Source organism: Lontra canadensis, unplaced genomic scaffold (assembly GCF_010015895.1).
Source record: "Lontra canadensis isolate GAN:19392208 unplaced genomic scaffold, GSC_riverotter_1.0 scaffold94, whole genome shotgun sequence".
Taxonomy (NCBI): domain Eukaryota; kingdom Metazoa; phylum Chordata; class Mammalia; order Carnivora; family Mustelidae; genus Lontra; species Lontra canadensis.
The window spans coordinates 5080992-5103080 of record NW_022631088.1 but is presented as its reverse complement, the minus strand read 5'-3'; the positions used below and the strand labels follow the sequence as shown (position 1 = coordinate 5103080).

The following is a 22089-nucleotide window of genomic DNA, read 5'->3' as shown; positions in this document are numbered from 1 at the left end:
GGTGGGGGAGGGACAGCAGGAAGCCACTTCTGAGGGCCACGTCTGAGCAAGTGTGACCACGCCAGGGTGATGGGGCAGGGGTCAGGGAGGTCAATGATGGAAGGAGATAGGGATCGAGGTGTTAGAAAGGTCATGGACATGGATGTTGGTCACCAGCGAGGAAGAATGGGCCTGGTGGTAGTGTGTGCTGGGAAAAGGGAGTTGGTGGCTGTAGGTCCCCGTGTGATACCCAAAGGTGTGCGAGGGCCAGTGTTAGCGCTGAGTGCATGACGGCAGTGGGGAACCGGTGCGAGACAGCAGGGGTCGGGAGGACAGAGGAACGCCAAGTGCATCACTCGGCTCTGGGAGATGGTGGTGGGGAAAAGAGGATGCCACAACACGGCGCAAAGGGAGAAGCTGCATTTCAGCACGCCAGGGCCACTGAGCAAAGGTGAGGGCATGAGCCAGGCTACAGCGGGAATGGAGGCCCAGCTCAGGGTGATCTGGCAGGGCTGGGAGCAGGCGTTCCCCTCTCTTCTCTGTTTCCATGACCCACATGTTTGGCAAGCTAGGGAATGGGGTGGGGAAAGAAGAAATATTACTGGATTTTTTTCTTGTTCCTTGGGCCTCCCTAAAGCTTATAATTCTGTTCTCTGCTTTGTGCGGTAATGGTTTATCATTTAATCTGCACCATGCTGTATACCTAACAACCACGATATACTTCCGCACGCCGTTCTGTGGTTATCTTAGAGGAAGTTCCCGCACGCTTTAATCTCCCACCCCTGGAAGGCAGTTCACAGCCTAACTGCATTGCTACGCAGCCATCCGCAATTAATAAAAATCAGACAGATAAGCATTTTGAAGCATGACACGGTGCCATGTGCCACAGGCTTTCTTGAGTTCCAGGACACAAGGAAACTTGGAATCTCAAAGTTTTGGAATCTCAAGATTTTGGAAAAGTGTTCTCGAAGAATTCCCAAGGAGAAAAGTTGACGTTGTCCATGAATCAGCATAAAGAGGGGACTGAAGCGTGGACTCAAGAGTCAGACGGACCCGTGATCACACAGGCCACGGCGTGCAACTGGCACTGCGGATCTCTGGTCAAGTCTCGTACATTCTCTAGTCTTGGGGTTCTTGTCTCTAAATGGGGGTAATGTCTGTCTCACGAGTTGCTGGGGACTAAAGGACTTAATGCAGGCAAGGAAACCACATAATGAATGCAATAAATAGTAAAAAAAAAAAAAAGCTACTACTTTTTTTTTTTCAACTTATAACGGTTTGTTTGCTTTGCTTTGTTTTATGAGTTTCTCCAGGAAAGTTGTTGGTATTTTTGGATTTTATATCTCGGGTTTTTTTTCTTAAGCAGCATTAACATAATAAATTTCTGATTTTTGTTTTCTTACCATAAGCTCAGGAGGGTACCTGAAGTACTTAATAGGTGAATTCACTTTACAGGTGAATAAAGACCGTGAAAAAGAAAGCAGGGGACAGACCAAGAAGCTGTGCAGTCCTAGTATGCCTTTCCTCTTGCTCCAAACCCCACCTCCCCCCACTACTCTGCTGCCTTATTCTTTTTTTCTTTTAAAGATTTTATTTATTCATTTGAGAGACAGAGAGAGAGAGCATGAGCAGGGTACAGGGAGAGGGAAAAGCAAACTCCCCACAGAGCAGGGAGCCCAATGCAGGGTTTGACCCAGGATCCCAGGATCATAACCTGAGCTAAAGGCAGATGCTTAACCAACTGAGCCACCCAGGTGGCCCTCTGCTGCCTTATTTTCATGCATTGTCACCCACCTTCCTACGTAAAACACACATATATATGTGCAAACATACATTCTGTTAATGTACACTGAAAATACAGAGGAGTCCGACATGCATACTAGCTTTTAGATATAATGAAGTCATACTCTTAACTCTCTATACTAAGCTTGTTATTTAGAATTAATGGAAAAAGTGCCCGAACTACCATTAAAAAGAACGACAATTTATGTTTTCATCCTTGCTGGTTTTAGATTTTACACAAGAACAGATACCTGAATATTTTAAAATACTCAGCTCTTCTACTCTTACTGTACATCCAAATGTATCACGGGCAAAGTAAGCCGGAAAGCAGTCTGGCTTAACTTCTACAAGAAACACTCCCGAATTGTTAGTGGAAGAAATCACGGCCACGGGAAGGGTAGAAGGAAGTACAAACGGAAGCAAGGGGCCTGAACAGATGCATTTGCCCAGGTTAGGAACGTGCTGCTTCATGGGAGGTAAAGCCATTGGGACGAGAGGAACCGAATGAGTGTTTCCGCTGGAGAACGGCCTGGACATACTTACTAGTGCACGTAGGCATCTGGCAAGGTCTTACGAGAGGGGGCCCTGGAAGGTCTCGGCACATCATCTCACCGAGGGGAACGCGCCGGCCTTTGGCTGTCAGCCTCTGACACACCTGCTTTCTCCGCTGGGTTCCAACACCACAACTGACGGAACACTGCAATGAGAATCGTGCGCCCGTCACACGGGGCTTCCGCAGACAACGCAGCCAACAGCCAAGTCCCTGATGGCGCAGAGAGGGGTCGCACGTGTGGCTGTGCCCGTTCGGAAGCCATTTCCTAGGCTTGAACCCCTCTTACTTCTTATTGATAACTTATGTCTTTATTTCAAGTATACAGGACACACAATGTGACATTAGCTTCAGGTGTACAACACCGTGATTGGCCAGGTCTACACAGTACCCAGTGCTCACCGCGGTCACTGTCACCACCGGTCACCAACCAACATCATTACAGTATTACTGATTGTATCCCCACCCTGTACTTTTCATCCCTGTGACCTGTCTTTTTTTTTTTTTTTTACTTATCTTTTATAATACAGGGAGTTTCCTTCTTCCCTCCCTGCCTCTCTCCCTTCCTTCCCCCTTTCTGAGACAGTAATTAATTTCCAGTAATTTACTGTCATGGGATTTTTTTGGCAGTGTAACTGATATCTGATTTTTTAGTTGTGTATTTATATACTAAAATAATTGCATTAAAAAAAGATACACACCCACAACCAAGACTTCAAGAAACAGAAAAGTATTAGGAAAGTTTTAAAAACCACTCGAACTACATAAAATAACACTAATATTTGATCTTCAATGTGTGCATAATGTTGGTATTTGATAATCATTTTGTGTACATGCAGTTTTAATTTTAAAAACATAATGCAGTTTTATTAGGTATATCAGAAAAAAGGGAACTGAAGTAGAATTAAAGGAGTTGTTGAATAGCTGAGGTTTTTTTTTTTCCGCCCTAACAATTAATTCCCTAAAGAACCCTGTAATGTTAATGAAGAAACCAAGAGCAGATTTAGATGGTTGTTTTTAATGACCTGTTTTGACTTAGGGGAGTAGCTACTGGCCCCCTGCTAAGAGGGACACAGACATAAGACCATTCAGTCCCCCACCGCCCAACCCTCCAGTTAGCCTCCGTGATACCATTTAGGTGAGGTCAGGGTTTCTGATGTTTGCGGTCTGTTCTGAGGTGCTATTCTGATTACTGTTAACCCTGTGCACAAATGCATCCATTACTCTTTCTCCACTGTTTTCATCAGCGTCTCTGCATTTATGCTGAGTCATCTTGGTCCTGCAGGATTGTGGCGTGGGCTTATGGACACATATTTTCTTTTCTTTTCTCTTTCTTTCTTTCTTTCTTTCTTTCTTTCTTTCTTTCTTTCTTTCTTTCCTTCCTTCCTTCCTTCCTTCCTTCCTTCTTTCTTTCTTTCTCTTTCTTTCTGTCTTTCTTTCTTTCTTTCTTTTAAAGATTTAATGTATTTGTTTGACAGAGAAGAGAGATGGGGGTGGGGGAACACAACCAGGGGGAGCAGGAGGGGGAGAAGCAGGCTTCCCCTGAGCAGGAAGCCTGATGCGGCACTCGATCCCAGAACCCTGAGATCATGACCTGAGCCGAAGGCAGACGCTTAACGACTGAGCTACCCAGGCATCCCGATGGATACATTTTCTGACTGACTCTCCATTTTCTTTTTTTTTTATTTTTTATTTTTAGTTTTCTATTTAAATTCAGTCTAACATATAATGCATTGTTATTTTCAGAGGTAGAGTTCAGTGATTCATCAGTTGCGTATAACACCTAGCGCTCATTCCATTGCATGCCCCCCTCAAAGCCCATCACCCAGTTACCCCATCCTTCCACCCATCCACCCCCCACCTCAGTTTGTTTCCTATGATTAAGAGTCTCCCTCTCTGATTCTATTTTTTCCTCCCTTCCCCTATGATCCTGTTTCTTAAATTCCATATGAGTGAGATCATATAATTGTCTTTTTCTGATTGACTTATTTCGCTTAGCACAATACCCTCTAGTTCCATCCATGCCTACGTAAATGGTAAGTATTCATCCTTTCTGATGGCTGAGCAATATTCCATTGTATATATACACCATTTCTTCTTTATCCATTCATCTGTCCATGGACATGTGGGCTCTTTCCATAGCTTGGCTCTTGTGGACATTGCTGCTATGAACCTGGAGTGCAGGTGTCCCTTCAGATCACAATGTTTGTATCCTTTGGGTAAATACTCAGTAGCGCAATTGCTGGATTGTAGGGTAGCTCTATTTTTAATGTTTTGAGGTGCCGCCACACGGTTTTCCACAATGGCTGCACCAGCTTGCATTCCCACCAGCAGTGTAAGAATGTTCCCTTTTCTCCTCATCCTCGCCAGAACCTGTTGTTTCTTATGTTGTTGATTTTAGCCATTCTGACTGGTGTGAGCTGAGATCTCTTTGTGGTTTTGAGTCGTATTTCCCTGATGACTTTCTACATGAAGAACACCAAGAAGAGCAGATACTTGGGTCAGACTTTCCTTCCCTTTGAACCATGCAGCCCCTGTTCCACTGTCTTCGTGACCTGAATGCTACTGTGAGGGTATGCACGGCCAGACAGGGAGTGTCTGTTGTGTATCTGTTGCCCTTTCTGCTCAGAGGCCGGTAGGCTCTTTCTTTATGCATGAAGCTCTGCACTGTAGGCAGGCTACGTCACCCTGGGTCATAGTTTCTTGGCACGTGGTATGCCGTTATGACATACAGACCAAAGCTTCTATCAAAGAAAGTTTTTATTATTATTTGTCATTAATAAATTCCCCTTTACTATCTCTGAATATTTTTCTCTTATTTTCTGTGCCATTTGTTCGGTTCTTTCCACAAACACCAATGCGCCCGGGTTTGTCTCCTGTCTTCCGTACCCGCCGCAGTAGGTGTGGCATTCCAGCCTCTACACATCTCTTGTCTTCTGTCATTTTCTTTAATTTTGTTGTTGTTTGTAATTTGTGGTTTGTTTTTTTTTTGCCCCCTACTGTTCCAGTTGTCTTCTCCTTTTGCTGACTTACAATCTCTTTTTGAGCTCAAGCCTCATTTTAGAGCAACTTTCCCGCCAGACACCGGGTCCATACTTTGCTCGGGAACACAGAGCTGATTTGTTGGAACCGTTCCCTTGGTAATAGCTCTGTGGTATGACCGCCATTCCTGTGACTCTTGCGTGCTATTCCATTCCCTGCAACCCGACTTCCTCCTTTTCCTTCTCGGAGCCCCCGCCCGCCTGGTGTGCTGCATAGGTTTTCCACTGGAGCTCGAAGTACAGCTGTGTGCAAAGAACGTGGGCAGGGGATGAGCCAGGGCCGCTTACATTAACTGTGTGCAACACCCTGGTTGGTAACACACTTTCATTTTTGTTGTCCGCATGTCTGTTCAGCTCTTGGCATTCGCATGGCCACTGTGACTCAGAGAAGAGCCTGTTCCACAACTGGCTCACTGCGGACTAACGCAGCAACTGCTGATTCTCCTCCCCCCACGTCAGCCCTGGCAGCCTTCCTTGGCTAGGAGGCCCGCGAATGCCATGTCTCCTTCAGTGTTCCCTGCCCCACGGCTCCACAGGGGCATTCTCTGGGCAGCTCGTGGTCTAGCCTTCGTCTGCCCTCTGTAATCAGAGGGCCGTTGATGGGCCTGGGAGGATTGTCGCATGTCGTCCTAGGGAGAGCTACCCAGCACTCAGCCCCCGAGGGATACTTGCCAGCTCCCAGCCTTCCCTCTCATTTTGGCCCAGATCTGGAGGTCTTTGGCAGGTGTGTTCCATGATTTATAGCTTGGGATTTGGGCCATTTCATTGTTCACTGAAGACAGAGTGTTCCCTCTCTTCCATGCTCCTTGTGGGTTTTTTGTTGGGTTTCAAAGGAGGGGAATGGAATTAAAAAAAAAAATCCTTTATTGTCATCTTTAACAGAAAGCCCTAAAACTATTCATATTTTTCAGTACAGAGAAAAGCTTTTTGTAAGCTTTTGAACAAGTAGCTTAAAATTACCATTTACCAAGTTACGATTTGTTTGTTTAACCAAATCAAATCTTCATCTAGGGGTTTCCCATGTAATAAAAATTAACATCAACTTCCTTTTTCTTTTTAAAGATGTATTAATTTATGTATTATAAGGAGAGCACAAGGGGAGGCCCAGAGGGAGAGAGAGAATCTCAGATTCCCAACTGAGCGCAGAGCCCAACATGGGGCTCTATCCCGGTGTCTGGAGATCATGACCTGAGCTGCAATCAAGAGTTAGCTGCCCAACTGAGTGAGCCACCCAGGCACCTCAAACACTAATAACAACTTTTAAATTTTGCTTCATGTAACAGTGACTTACATAATTGCCAGTCTCCACTCATAGGCCATTTCTAATGAAAATATATGATTTTTTTTCTCCCCATGATGAATGGGAGCATCATCTGTAAACCCCTTCTCTGGGTGGAGGGCTTACCTGACCTTGTGTCACCTACGTTCAAAGTCAGGGTGCCACTAGAGAATGTTCCCATCTCGGAAAGAAAGGAAGTGACCAAATCAGTGCCATTAATTACAATTCACAAAGCAGCAACCTTATCCAAAGCTTCTACTACTTATTCTACGGAAATCTGGTAGATTCCGTTGGAAGATACCCCGAGTTTTTGCAACTTTGCAAGTTTGTCTGTGATACACTTGAAGGTCACCTTGGCACCTCTAACATCCCTGGCTCACATTTTCCTTCTTGTAGTACATTAATATGTTGTTCTGTTGCTATCTAGTATGAAGTGGTCTTGTCGAGAAGTCTGATGCTAATGCGATTTTCTTGCCCTAATAAGTGACTGGGTCTTTTTGCCTGGATACACAAACACGTTTTCCCTTATCTTTAAAATACGGTACTTTAGCAGAAGCTGTCTTGATATTGACTGTGGGGGGGGTCCATTTTCCTGGGGCTGTGGTGTGCCCTTTTGATATTGTGATTTGTGTTATATGGTGATTTTATTTATAGTTCCGTGCTATTGTTTGGTTTTCTTTCCTTGGGACTCTAATAATACACTTTGGATTTTTTTTTCTCGTTCATATCTGTTATTTTTACTTGCATTCTTTCTATTTTTCTTTGCTCATTTTCAATTCCTTCTTGTCTTTCATTTCTCTTATTACACTTCTTTCTAGTTTATTCTCCCCTTGTGAAGTTCTCCCGTGAGTTGTCTGGTTGTCTCCTGAACCACGTCAGCTCCTTCTCCTCACATCCCCCTTATCTGTTCAACTCATTTTGGGGCTTTTCTGTTTCTGATTTGTTCCTATGTATTTCTTAATTTCTTTCAGCTCATTTCAGAAGAGCAAGTTACATTTTCATCTGCCAAATTTTCATGACCTTGCTATGCTACTGATACTTTCATCTCACACTATCTTTGCACGGGGCCTGTTGATGCTCCTATTTAAATAATTTTTTTCCCCTGAACTTTTAGGAGAGAGTAAGGAGGTGGCAGTGTTTCAAGGTCACTGCATTCACTGTTCCTTCTTCTGGTGTTGAGGAGAAGTAGTCAACAGTTTGGCCATGATTCCAAGATGTGTATCTTCTGGAGCAAGGGTCCGAGCATCCCTTTCCTTCCCCCTCTGTGTCCTCTCAGCTTGGGTTATGGTTGTGGTGGGTTTGCCAGATGTTTCTTCAGCCCTTAGGGCGATGCATTCCCCTCGTGCTTTCCAGGCTTCTTAAGGCCCCAGTGGGTCTGCATGATCTTCCTCGTACTCAACCACAGCCTGGGACCCGGCATCCTCTCTCGGGGTCACTGATGGGTCTCATACCCCGAGGTAGCAATGTAGCATTGACTTCTGTGTTCCCTGGCTCTTGGCCTGCTCTCCAACCTTCTTTCCGTTGGCCCGGCTGCAAAACTTACAGCTTCTGCCCGGTTTCCCCTACGAGGCATGGCTTGGCCTCACCCGCACCTATCACTCATGTTAAAGTGGCTGTCTGTGTTTTTCCTTTCCTGTGGTGACCCCGATTGCTCTGGGTTGTGTGTGTGTGTGTGTGTGTGTTCGATTGAACTACAGTTGACATACAATACTACATGCACTTCAGTGTACAACAGAGTAATCAGACAACTCCATGCGTCACCAAATGCTCACGGAGACACGTGGAGTCACCTGCCACCACACAAAGTCATTACGATGTCCTTGACCCTATTCCCTGTGCTGTGCCTTTCATCCCTGGGACTCATTTCCTTTATAACTGGAAGTTCATCGCTCTTCATCCCCACCACAGTGAAGGATCTGGGGATATTCCCCAAGCACCCTGCTGTCCTGATTTCGCTTCACTGGAAGCCTCCTACTTTCAAAGGACTTTCCGGTGACAACAGACACTCCTCTATCCCAGTATTCTCTTTCCTGTGGCTTCAGCTACTGCTTAAATGCCGACGTTTCCCAAAATTAACTTCGGTACGGATGTCTCCTGAGCTCCAGTTCCTCATGGATGCCTTCATAGGCTTCAAACCACACACACTTCAAAACAGACTCATTTTTCCCTCCCTTTCAAGTCACCCCCCCCATGTGCTTTTCCTTCCCTTTGAAAATGATGCCAGCTCTATGCACGGACCAATGCCTCTTTTTTGCTCCTTTGAGTTCAGCCACCAAATCTGCCCACCACGTCTGCTAATCCTTTCCCACCACTATCTACTATTCTCTACCCAACTGCTTCCTCATTCTTGGTTTTATTCCAACCTCCTCTAAAAAGCCCTCGCAGGCTCTGGTTCCTTCCCCCACCTCCCCCAGCAATGTGCTGTTCACACCACAGCCAGAACTGTGTGCCTAAAAATGCTACATTTCACCTCCCTATTCAGAAACCTTCCTCAGTGTCCTCAACCACTACAGGGACAAGTAAAAACACCCAAGGGCCTTCCCTGTCTGTCTGAAATCTCGCCTCTCCATCTCATCTTCCCCTTCTCTACTGCATCCTCATCTCCAGACTGACAAGGTCGTCACCGGAGCCTCCGTGTGTGCTCTTGTCACTGCCTAGACACCCGTGGTCTCATTTCCACCCAGCCCACGCTCAACATCGAAGACCAACTCTATGGCTTCATCTTCTGCAGTATTTCCCTGGGACCCACGCAGACACAGAGGTCTCCCCTCGACTTCCAGGCAGTGCTGGAGACGGGAGCCCTTTGTTGGGCTTGTTACATAATTTTCTGTGTCTGCCTCCTTAAACTGTGAGCTCACTTTAGATCAAATTCTTGGCTGACTCAGGTCCCAAGGGCCTGGGGGTCGTCTACACAGCAGTGTGCGGGCAGTGTGTGCTGATGAATTGACTGAGCACGTGGGGTAGTGGCAGCATGCATGTCCGGTTGAGAAGAAGGTTTTAGATGCGTCTTTATTTCAGCACCAAGTATTTACTGTATTTACTGAGTGTTTACTGAGCACCAAGCGGGACAAGTATTTACTGAGTGTTTACTGAGCACCAAGCAGGACACACAGACACAGAGATGGTCCTTTCCCTTTGGCAGCTATGATCTAGGCAAGAAAATAAGGCATATCCGTGTGTGTGTGTGTGTGTGTGTGTGTGTATTATTTAAAATAAGTAGAAACAGAGAAGCGTGTGGACTTGGATACACTGGGTATATTTCAGGTGGGTCAAAATGTAAGAGTAAACTGTCATCTGGGGTCTAAAAAGACATTATTATTCAAGTAGAAGAGTGGTTATCTACAAGATTATTAATATTAAGAAACTCAAAATTAATACTACAAAATAAAAAAAATAAATAAAAGGAAGATGTTAGGATAAACCTGCAGAGCCAATTATGCTTTTCTTCACGGAAGGAGCCCCTGATGCATTTGGATCCATCAACCTGGATCGAAACGGCACTATGCCCCGCAGGGTAAGACGGACAGACTGGAGTCTCAGCGAGGGCTCAGAGGGGCCATACGTTTTCTCCCTCTACCAACCGCCAATTATGGAGATGAAGATAAAACATACCTTGGAGGAGCCCAACCAAGGTTCTTAGACTTTGGGAAGAGGAGTCCAGACACTGGAACTTCTTGAGATCATCTCCATCGTAAGTGACCATTGGTGAGCTGGAACTGTCTTACCAATAAGAGTGCACGTGTGTGTGTGTGTGTGTGTGCGCGTGTGTGTGTCCCAAGCTCTTGGGGAGGCAGCACTAACTGTAACATTTGCCCATGTCTGTGCTGTCAATGTTCCCATCACAGCTGATTTCAAGCTATCAACCTGATGTCCCTGAGCACGAGGTGGGAGACTACAGTCGGTTCTTACAAGCTGGTACAGATGGGCTCCGGCCCACTCTCATTCTCGTGAGTCATAATCAGTAAGCCTACTGGAAATTAGAATGCCATAGTTATAAAGCCACGTGTCCGGGACATACCTTGAGCTGTTCTTTGTAAAAGTTTCTCATGAAAGAGATCTTCTCCTTTTTACTTAGCATGTGGATAAATTTCAAGAACCGAAGAGTTAGCAGGTGTCAGAAACTGAACACAGGAGCTGAAGCAGTCAGAGACGACCACAAGCGTTGGAGAGATGGTGGCGTAAGGACAGAGACAGGGAGTGAAGTGGGGAGCCAGCTGGGAACGAAAAGGTTGTCTCTTGGCTTTCCCAGCTAGGAGACACCCGCTGTTTGGAGAGCTGGGGCACTGTACTGAACAGAAAGTTAGAGACTGCTGGTGGAGATAGAGAATTACCTAGAGAATTCAGAGAAGAGGTCAGGACACAGAATCAGCTGTGGAGGAGAACAATGCAGTCTACGCATCGAATAACTATCTGGTCAAACACTGAGCTTTTTGGAGATCTGCAGGAAGACAAACCAGTCGACAAGATGTAGTTAAGTAAATAGGAAAAATAAAAAACACCAAGAAACATCATGAAGGAGGGTGATGAAGGTAGACAAAATGGTCAAAACCTCCATCAAAGCACACAGAGTAAAGAAGGAGGAACGATTTTACTGGATTTCCATCAAGGAATGGGACCCCAGAATAGGCTGCAAGGGGTCCGTGCCTCCCAGAAGTCCACCATTTGGGAAGACCGGCCCAGAAAGGAGTCAGTGCTCCCTTCTTAGAACCTGAAATGCAGTGTTAAGAATGGAAGGCTTCTTCTTCCCCAAAACTGAGTTCAGATCTAAAAACGAAGGAGCCAACACACAAACAAAGCCCACACATGTCGTGAATAGACCTAGTGTGGGCAAAGGGGGCGCTCCCAGCTGCAGGCGGAGAGGTCTGGCTCGCTGAAAAATGGGAATTCTGGCGTGGCTCCTCAGCCTCTCTCTGTCCAGGGTTAGTGGCCAGTTCCAGCATCCAGAGGCCTCGTCCAGCACCGCGAGACGGATGGCCGCCCCCGAGCGAGCCAGCCCATGGCAGGAGGACGCGTCTGGCAGAAACCTTTGGAGAGGGTGGTGCTTTGGCATCGGAGCCTCTGCCAAAACAAAGCAAGTCTGCAAGGACAGGAAATTTCAACGAGCAGGAGAAAAGCTGAAACCCAACGTGTGCCTGACGGGGCCTGAGTCTGGATATCGGCTTTTGCTTTCCAAGGCTGAGGCTGGCTGGGCCTCCCTGAGAGTGTTTGTGCGCCCACCCTGCCTCCCGGATGGGGGATTTCTAGAGATGCAGCTCTGGCTGGGATGGGGGACGACATCTTGACTGTGCTTGGGCTGATCTCTGGGGGTGACTGCGAAGTCGCTCGTGCCCTGCCCAGTGGTTGCCTAGGAAACCGAAGGCCTGAGGTCCAACCCAGCTCACGTGGGTCACGTGACCTTCTCTTCTCTTCTGTCTCCTCTCGTTTCTCCTTGCAAAAGACTTCTTCTTCTTCTTCTTTTTTTAATTAATTTATTTTTTTATTCATTTTAGGGAGAAAAAGAGAGCACAAGTGGAAGGGGCAGAGAGAGAAAGAGAATCGCAAGCAGACTCCCCACTGAGCACGGAGCCCCCTGCGGGCTCGATCTTACGACCCTGAGATCTTGACCTGAGCCAGAACTGAGAGTCGGACGCTTAACTGAGTGAGCCACCCAGACACCCCAGCCCTGCAAAAATGCTCCTAATGAATGATCTGCTTGTCCTTGTTAACAGACTTGAGCTTTTCTAAAAATCATCCCTTCCACAGCACTTTGCATTTCCCTGACTTTGCAAAGACTCTTGGGGAAGAATATTTACCTGTTCGGAGCCTGCCAGAGCTCCAGGACCTGTCCGCAATCTCACAGCCACTGGCCGCACGGACTCTCTAAGCCAGACAGGAAAACCATGCACACATTCAGGAAGTAGATCCCCAATGAAACACAATAAAAATTATGGGTCATTATGAGTTAAAGCTGGGAAATGCTACACGGTTTTAGGAGATGAAAGATTTCGCAGAAGAGGGATGCTTAGACCTGGATCCGGGATTTGAGAGCAAGGACACGAGCAAAGACACAAAAGCAAGCATGGGCGGACACGCTACTTTGATGACACGTAGTCAGCAACTGCACATTCCCTGTTCCCAGAAAGAGTGGGCAGGGCGTGGACGCACCACCTGTCTGCACGTGAAAAGCCAGTGAGAAGACACGGACCTGACGTCTGCTTCCCGCGCCCTTGCAGGGCTGTAGCATGACATGAGAGTAAGAGGGTCTGACTGTGCCCAGCACTGAACACAGGGCTCTGGAAGGACAGCGATGTCAGCAACTGTCCTTTCCTATTTGTCGAGATGATTCCTGATGTCATCTTGCCGCTCCTCCCCCACTGCCAGGTCACATACCCCAACCACATGCTTCCAGATCATCTTGGGGAGTCTGAAGTAAAGACGGGGCAAAAAAGAGGAGGGACTGTGAAGTGGGGAATGGCCCTTACCTTCGACCAGTCTCCCACAGTGATCTGGGGAGGGCAGTCTGTTCTGGCACAGGACTTGTGGGAAGAAGCCTTGGGTCCTTGGCACAACTCATCGGAGAGATTCAAAAAGCTGCCATCGGTTAACAGTTGCCGGCAGGTGACTCTTCGATTTTGAGTTCCCCCGCCACACGTCCTGGAGCACTGAGAAGGCAGAAGGAGGGGGTCAGGGCTCGATAGTCACAGGGGCGGTGGGTGAGGGGGGCCCCAGGCCACCATATTACCTGTTGCCACTCTTCAATGTGCCAGCTAGGCGGGCAGTCAAACTGGTTGCACGCTTGGAGGGCATGCGGTTTTTCGTCTCCACATTCTGCGGCAGGGGCTGGGGACTCCCCAGGGTGCAGGCAGTACACCTCTCGGGTCTGGATTCCCACACCGCAGGTGGCCGAGCAGGGGCCCCAAGAGCCCGTATGCCACCTGCACCAAAACACAACAGGGGAAGTCGAAGTGTCCTGTGAGACCACATGCAACGGGCAGAGGGTACACGATTTCCAGTTCTCGGGACATCCATGTGCAGACCCAAGGGCTATAGCAGCCCCATTGCTAGATGCGATGAAAACACAGAAACCTAACACTGAGAGGCCAGAAATGTCGGGAAAGTGTTCAAAGGTTCTACCCATCTGGGAAAGCCCAGAGTACAAGAGAAGTAGAGTTCTGCCCATTCTAGAGTCCCTCCATCTATCCATAGTAAAAGCTTGGGTTTGGTTTTAAGTAGAGCCCCCAAGACAAGGATGATTTATATGGGTGTCAAAAGAAATTTTAAATGCTTAAAAGCACACTTCAGGAAATTTTCAGGGCACCTGGATTCATTATTTGGAATATCCCTAAGAAAATTCTTCTCTGTTAGGATTGGATTTACAACACATATATATATAATGTGATTCCTTTCCAATAAGATCTTGGAAAAATCAGGTTTTCTCATGAAACATCTGCAAAAATGAAAAACCAGAGTAGCTGTTTGATATATATTTCCAAATCGCATTCAAGGAAGAGTCTCTCAACTCACACTCCCAGTAGAAGCATGTGAGAGTGCCTGGCTTCCTACCCTTATACCAATACTGGACCATATCTCTGCCCATCTGATGAGTGGAAAGTTTTACATTATAGTTAACTTAACGTGTGGCTATATAATTACTAGTAAATATGGATTTTTAACTAGTTACTGTAGAGCTAGCTCACGAGGAAACAATTTTAAAATGCTTAAAATTGACATAAATGGATGTTTGCTCCAAGAGTTTATAATAGCAAAAAAAAAATTAAATTTTACAAACTGGAAGGAAATAGTCAAAGTGCTCTGCAATAAGGGGTAAAATAAATAACTGTATACTCATACGGCACAACACTAACAACCATTAAGAAACAAAGTAGAAGTGTAGTTACTGACATAGAAACAAATTTGACATTTTTTATTAGAAAACATAAAAATACCATATAATATTGTTTTATGCATTTTTAAATGCAGGAAAAAGTCTGCATAATTATACATCCAGATGTTAACAGTGATGATCTCTAAGTGATAGGATTTTTATTTTCTTCATTCTTGCCAGTATTTCCCCCTGATTTTTCTTAAAATAAACATTTATTAGAAAAAGTTAGTTCTTTGAAAAAAATAGTGCCAATCTAAAGGTGACTTTCAGATTTTTTGATTTTTAATTTTCCATAATAAACATATTTTACTTGTGTAAATAAGAGGAAAAATTTAAAAATGAAAAATATTCGAGACAAATATAAGGGACAAAAATTTAAAAATTTTCACTTATGAGGACAAAAGTTCACGATGAAGATAAAATAATCATTCAAGTATGGTGACTGAATAAAAAGCATGAATACATATGAAGTACAGCTCCTACATACAAGAAAAATGAAAGGATAAGTAATAAAAATTTTTAAAGGCTATAAAATATTTCTCTACACCCCTGACATATTAAGAAGGTAAACCTTAATAAGAATATAAAAATTGGGGCACCTGGGTGGCTCAGTCTGTTAAGCAGCTGACTCTTGATTTTGGTTCAGGTCATGATCTCAGGGTCATGGAATGAAGCCCCACGTCAGGCTCCACAGTCAGTGGGGATTCTCTCTCTCCCTCTCCCTCTGTCTCTCCTGGCTCCTGTGTTTTCTTTCTCTCTCTCAAATAAATAAATCTTTTTAAAAAAAGAACATAGAAAACTAACACACACTCGAAAATCTTGGTTAAAGCAAATAACTTTTTAGGAAATTATAAAAAGATCTTATTCCAGAAAGAGACTAGATCCTGGGGCACCTGGGTGGTTCAGTGGGTTAACCTTCTGCCTTTGGCTCAGGTCATGATCTCAGAGTCCTGGGATCGAGCCCCACATCAGGCTTTCTGCTCAGCAGGGAGCCTGCTTCCCCCTCTCTGTCTGCCTCTCTGCCTACCTGTGATCTCTCTCTCTGTCAAATAAACAAACAAAATCTTTAAAAAGAGAGACTAGATCCTATTAACTTTGCAGTTAAGTTCCCACAAATTTGCAAGAAACAGGTGAATTCCCATGTCATTTTAAAAAGTTCCAAAGTGAAAAAGAAGAAAGAATTTTAATGCATCATGAAGCTAGGAAAAACCTTGAACACAAAACTGACAAATATATATAAAAATTTTTACATGTAATGGTATAGTTTAAATTTTAAATAAGAGAGAAGTATAAATCCTAAGTAAAACAGAAGAAAGTTAATCAAGGGATTAAAAGACTACCCAGTATGTGCTATGAACTGAACAGCTGAATCCCTCTCCAAATTATTATATTGAAGCCCTCATCTCCAGCATGCCAGTATTTAGGACTTTAGGAGGTAATTAGGGTTAGATGAGCTCATGAAGCTGGGGCCCTCGTGAGAAGATTAGTGCCCTTATCAGAATAGAAACTAGAGAGCTTCCTCTCTCTTCCTGCCAGTAAGAGGACACAGAGAAGATGCTGGTGTCTACAAGCCAAGAAGAGAGCTCTCCTCAGAAACTGTGCCCAGCCGGCACCTTAATCTTGGACTTTTCAGCCTTCTCAGTGAGAAAATAAATTTTGTTGTTTAATCTACCTAATCTACGATATATCGCTATTACAACTTCAGCTGATTAATATGGTATGTTTTCTGACCACCGTGGAAGTATATTAGACAATCCCCAAATATTTAGAAGTTACACAATAATCATCTAAATTACTCATGGGCCAAAGGAGAAACCACGATGGAAATAATAGCTTTTTTAAAAATGCAGGTTAATAAAAATATGAAGTGCTAAAATCTGTGGAATGCAGCTAAAGCCATGATTTCAAGAAAATCAATAGCCTTAAATGGACATCATAAAAAGAAATGCTGAAAATCATAATCTAGGTATCCATTTCAAGAAGTTAAAAAAAATACAGTAAATAAAACAAGCAGAAAAGAACAAAATATATGAGAACAGATATGAATGAGCCAAAAAATAAAATAAAAGTTGCCTCTTCAAAAGACTCATAACATTGATAAATTCATGGTGATTTATGAAGAACAAAAAAGGTAAACCATAAATTACCAGCATCAAGACTTAAAGAGAGAATCTCAGAGGCTTAAAAATAAAGAATAAACATGTGTAATGAAAATCACTGTATGTCAATAAATTTAAAATTTTACATAGACTGAAAATATTCCTACAACAACCAAATCATCAAAACTAACTCATAAATATAGAGAACTCTGACTAGTCTCTATAGCTATTAAATTAAATTTGTAATTTAAAATATTTTAAAAAATAGGGGCGCCTGGGTGGCTCAGTGGGTTAAAGCCTCTGCCTTCAGCTCAGGTCATGATCCCAGGGTCCTGGGATCAAGCCCCGTATCGGGCTCTCTGCTCACCAGGGAGCCTGCTTCCCTGCCTCTGTGCCTATTTGTGATCTCTTTCAAATAAATAAATAAAATCTTTTTTAAAAATTTACAAAATATTTAAAAAATAAACTCAAGTGTCAAATACCTTCCTTGGTGAATTATTTAAGGCATAAATAATTCCAACCTTACATAAACTCTCCAGAAAATGGAAAAAGAGGGAAAACTTTCCCAACTCCTTTAGGTCAATGTCACTTATAAACACAGATGTAAAAATCCTAAACAAAATATTAACAATGAAGTGATGTATACAAAGAATATTATTACATCATAACCAACTTCGGTTTTTTCCAGGAAGGCAAAGTTGTTTCGACCCTGGAAAATCAGTCAGTGTTTATGATATTAACAAACCATAAGAGAGAAATCATGCAATCATTTCAACAGAGGCAGAAAAACATTTGATAAATTTCAACAGCTATCATGATCCAAAACTTTCTTAATCTGAATAAACGCCCCCCAAAAAGCAAATGGTGGTAGTGGTCGGGCCAGAGACTAGAGCAAGATATTTTCATTTCTCTCTGTTTCAAAAGAAAAGAAAAGAAAAGAAAAGAAGAAAAACAGCAATGACACTTAAAGAAAGACATAAGAATAAAGCTATTATCCCATATGAAACAAACATCTCAGTAAACCAGAAATCAACCAAAGCACAGTGCTAATATGGACTAAGGTTGTCCCGGTCTAGTGGAGATCGGGATTGGAAACTCGCAATGGCAGCTAGGAGCTCAATTTGTGAGGGAAATTAAACAAGTAGCACCAAAGTGAGGGGGTCACTTCTAGAAACACAGTAGGGCAAGGCTCCCTGACCCTCCATAAAGGGCTATTTGTGTGGGGTTGTTGGTTTTTTTTTTTTTTTTTTTAGATTTTATTTATTTATTTGACAGATAGAGATCGCAAGTGGTCAGAGAGGCAGGCAGAAGAGAGAGGAAGGAAAGCAGGCTCCCTGCCGAGCAGAGAGCCCAATGTGGGGCTCGATCCCATGACCCTGGGATCATGACCTGAGCTGAAGGCAGAGGCTTAACCCAGTGAGCCACCCAGGCGCCCCCTGTTTGTGGTTTTTAAATTCTCAGAGGAGTCTTTTTTTAACCCAATTTACTGAGGTATGACTGATATGTAAACAGTTATATATATTACTCAGTGAGTTGGGGAGTAAGGACACCCGTAAATCCATCAGCACCATCAGGCCATAAACACATCCATTCTCTCCCAAAGTCTCCCTCCATCCCTATTCTTATTCTAATTCTTTAGCATCATCATGGTTACCATTACTGTTATTCTGGGTGTGGTAAGACCACCTACCGTAAGATCGACCCTCTTACCAAGTTGGAAGTACACAATGACACAGCATTACTAGCTAGAAGCGTGATGCTATAGCTTCCCAGAACTCGCTCATCTCGAACAGCTATAACTTTGCACCCTTTGACCATCACCTCCCATTTCCCCTCCCCCCACCCCCTAGCAGCCATCATACTACTCTCTGCTCCTGTAAATTTGACTACTTCAGAGCCCACAGATAATGAGATCACACAGCATTTTTCTATGTCTGGCTTCTTTCACTGAGCATGATACAGGGGAGGCTTTTTTAATTCCTTCCACTCACAGGCAAAGCCAGGACAGATAATTTTCCTTGAGACCTGCCTTTTCGGGGTGGATTTTTTTCCAATGTGTCTTTTCACTGAGGTAGATCCTGGCTTCATATGGGAATCTCCATTCCATTCCTTATTTCCTGGAGATCCAATGACTTGTCTGTTTCCAGAAAAAAAAACTGTTAAAGCCAAAGGTCTAGATTTGTGCCATTGGCAGCTGTCCCCTATGGAAGCCCTAACTTAAATACAAGGTTACCATGCTAGATTCATGCTATAGCTTTTTTCTTTTCTTCTTCTTCCTTCCTTCCTTCCTCCCTCCCTCCCTTCCCTTCCCTTTGCTTCCTCCCACCCTCTCTCTGTCCCTCCCTCCCTTCCTTTCTTTCCTTCTTCTTTCTTTTTTCTTTAACTTCTGAGGATTTATCTTACTTTCTTACAAGTGCAGTTTTACATTTCAAGTTGTTTTATACATCTTTTACTCAGTATTTTAGAATCTTTTAGTAGAACGGTCTTCAGTATATCTAGTTCATCACTTGGCTAAAAATGGACCTTCACATACTTAAAACAATTATTTTCACAAGGTTAGCTCTAGGTGGATCATGATTTCCCCATAGTATTCTAAAGATATTATTTCTTTACTTTTGGGGGAACTTCAGCTGTTAATAAGTTGTTAGTTGTTGATATGTCTTTTAGGTCTTACAGCTTTTAAGATTTTCTTATCATCTTTGACTATCTGCAGCTTTGCTATTATGTATCTAAGTGGGATACATTTTAATTTATTTCTCTCAATACTAGGAATAGACATTTTTTTCTTAAGTTTTAGTAAACAGTTTATTTAATATCTTGTTTCTCTGCCCTTACCATTTCTTACTTTTCTTCTCTTTTCCCTAAACCTTCAACTTTCTGTGCTTTAATTCTCTTGAATTCCTCAGCACTACCTTCAAGGCAACAATTCTTTCTTCCCTTGTTTGTGGTTTACTTATTTTTCGCTGGGTTTTAAAATTTCTGAGTTGTGTAACTGGTTCTTTTTAAGACTCCCCTATTGTGACATTTCTGCCTGTGTCTATTTCACAATTTCTAGTTCTTTACATGGATACTATTTACCAACTTAGATCACCAAAGAGCTCAGTGACACAGTCTTTCTCAGACTGTTCTTGTATTTTTATTTCATCTGGAGTGAGTTCAACTTTCAACTGCGGACTCTGCTGACTATCTTCATTGGTATTAGGTTTCTTTGTGTGCTTTGGAGTTTCATTTTGCAGGCTCAGTTTGGTTTCTCTCTCCCCACCTCCCTTTGTCCTTTTCTCTGACACTTCCTCTTGGTGTCTACAGTGTTGTTTACTTCCATCTAGCCCTCCAGCGTCTCTAGTCCAGAACCAAATCTCGTACGGACAACACCGCACAGAAGCCCCATACGGACACTGACCATCCAATCACTGAGCCAACGTGTGATTTGTGGCTACATGGTTGTGTCTCCCCTCCACTCTCCCAGGCGAGCAGCCTCATCTATACAACGCCTCCAGTTCGTGATCAGCAGCAGCTTTTTCCTGCTTCCATTCCCAAAGGAGCGGTGAATGTGGGTCTTTCTAATCAGTAAAAAGGAAGATATTTTGGCCCTACCTTCTATGGAACTGAACTCCCGTGAGTGTTGACTGCTTGGGGCCTCAAGTCCACAAGAACCACAGGTCTGTTTCCACTCACCACTTCACACTTCCTTTCCATTCCCGGCCCACGTAGTTCTTTTTCATGATATGGTCTTCGGTGTGTTGTTTTAATTTCCCTGCACTTACTCTGCCTCTACCATTGATCTGTGTTTGGAACAGAAGGTAAAATTAAAACACCAGCTTAACTGGAAGCCTACCAATTAGCTGGGTAGTAACTGATTATATCTAAATTTCCAGTAGCGTTGGAGGTGAGGGAACTCACCAACAGTAGAAATATACATCTTATTTTGATGACAACTGAGCTATATGGATAAATAATTAAAAGCATGAGGTTTCACTATCAATTCAGCTTAACTATATAACGTTATTTGGAGTGACTGCTGGATAATCATCTTTCAAGAAAGTGTATAGCTAGAAGAATCCATCAGAGGCACAAGGGACTGGAAATGAAACCACTGTGAGGCAAGAAACGGGGAACTGATTCTTCTTAACAGACCAAAGACTAAATACAGGATTTTTTAAAATTCGAGAATTGGGTAACAAGGTAAAGCAAGGAGGGAGAGAAACACATCATTCTTGCCTCTTGCTTTCTGACTCCCCTCCCTAGCAGTGCTGACTGCTGTCAGAGAAGAAAGCTTCCCTCAGACGAGTGGGACCATTATGTAACCCTGCATGTTTCTACAAGCTGCTGGCTCTCTCCTGGAAAAACCGGACTCCATAAATAGCAGACACTCAGCAGTTATGGCATAGACCGGGAGGAGGGGGAGTCAACCCATAAGAGCAAATAAACATACAACACCCCACCTTGGAGAATCCAGGCTAATTCATCAAATGCGTTTGCCTTTGGGTAAACAAAGATCCACGGACTGTCCGGCCCCTTCTCAGTGGTAACTTTCACCCCGGGGTGATATTTTACTGCTATTGCCCTTGGAGTCAGTAAATATTTGTGTGGAAAATATTATGCAACACCCTGTTCCTGTTATTCCTACACCACTGGTTTCTAGAACCTAAAACATTTTTGTAAACTTACCTTCACTTTGGCACCCACCCTTTGTCTCTGCTGGGTTTTTTCCAATATAACTCTCAAGCTTCGAAAAGTTTATTAAATTTGCAATTTTTGAAACAAGGAAGAGTATTTCCCTTCACATAAAAACAGACTCTTCATTTTGCAAAGTGGCCAAGACATGTTGCGTGCTCTATTATTCCCAGCTTGGAGGGAAGCTCTGTGGGCAAGACGGTGCCAGAGAAGATAATGCGCGATCATTCTTGCTGAGGCCCAGAGATGAGGGCACGGGGCTGCTGCCGCACACGGGACAGGTTGGCTCACTTCCCTCAGCGGCCCTAAGAAACAGGGTCCGCACTCGGTACTAAATCTTGCTGGGGTTTGGGGAGCCAAGGAAGGGCAGCACTGCAGACTGAACTCAACCCTACCGATGGCCACCCGGCCAGCTCAGGGGAAGGCTGCTGTTCTTAGAACTGAAATGACCCTGAGCATTTGCAACCATTCACGAGTAGACAGGAGATCCCCGCCGAAAGACCGGGCACAGCTCTGAAGACTTGAGTAAAAAAATGCAACTTGAAAGCAGCCTCAATGGTGAAAGGAGTTGGAGTTGAAAGGAACTTGCTGGCCACAAAGTCCAGCATTTTCCATCATTACTCAGATGAAGAGGCCCAGAGGGGCCCAGAGGGCAAAGGTACTGCCTGAGACTTCTGGAGGGGGCACAAGTGGGGCACCACCCACTTGTGCCCCCAACCCACTCCCAGTCCTCTCTCAACTACAAAGAGCTCCCCTCTCTCAGGGATCTCAGCATAGGGTCCTACGTCATGTTCTGTCGGACTTCATTACACCAGTGAGAA

General features: G+C 44.1%; 1 protein-coding gene across 1 annotated transcript in view; it reads right to left on the bottom strand.

Annotated features, from left to right (window-relative positions):
* ADAMTSL3 (ADAMTS like 3) overlaps positions 1-22089 on the bottom strand; it is a 333555-nt gene that overhangs the window by 73005 nt on the left and 238461 nt on the right. Inside the window, exons 18-20 of the mRNA XM_032836843.1 lie at positions 13353-13545; positions 13093-13272; positions 2305-2458 (exon numbers count right to left, since the gene is read on the bottom strand). Coding sequence (XP_032692734.1) covers positions 2305-2458; positions 13093-13272; positions 13353-13545 — 527 coding nt within the window. The remainder of the gene's footprint in view (positions 1-2304; positions 2459-13092; positions 13273-13352; positions 13546-22089) is intronic.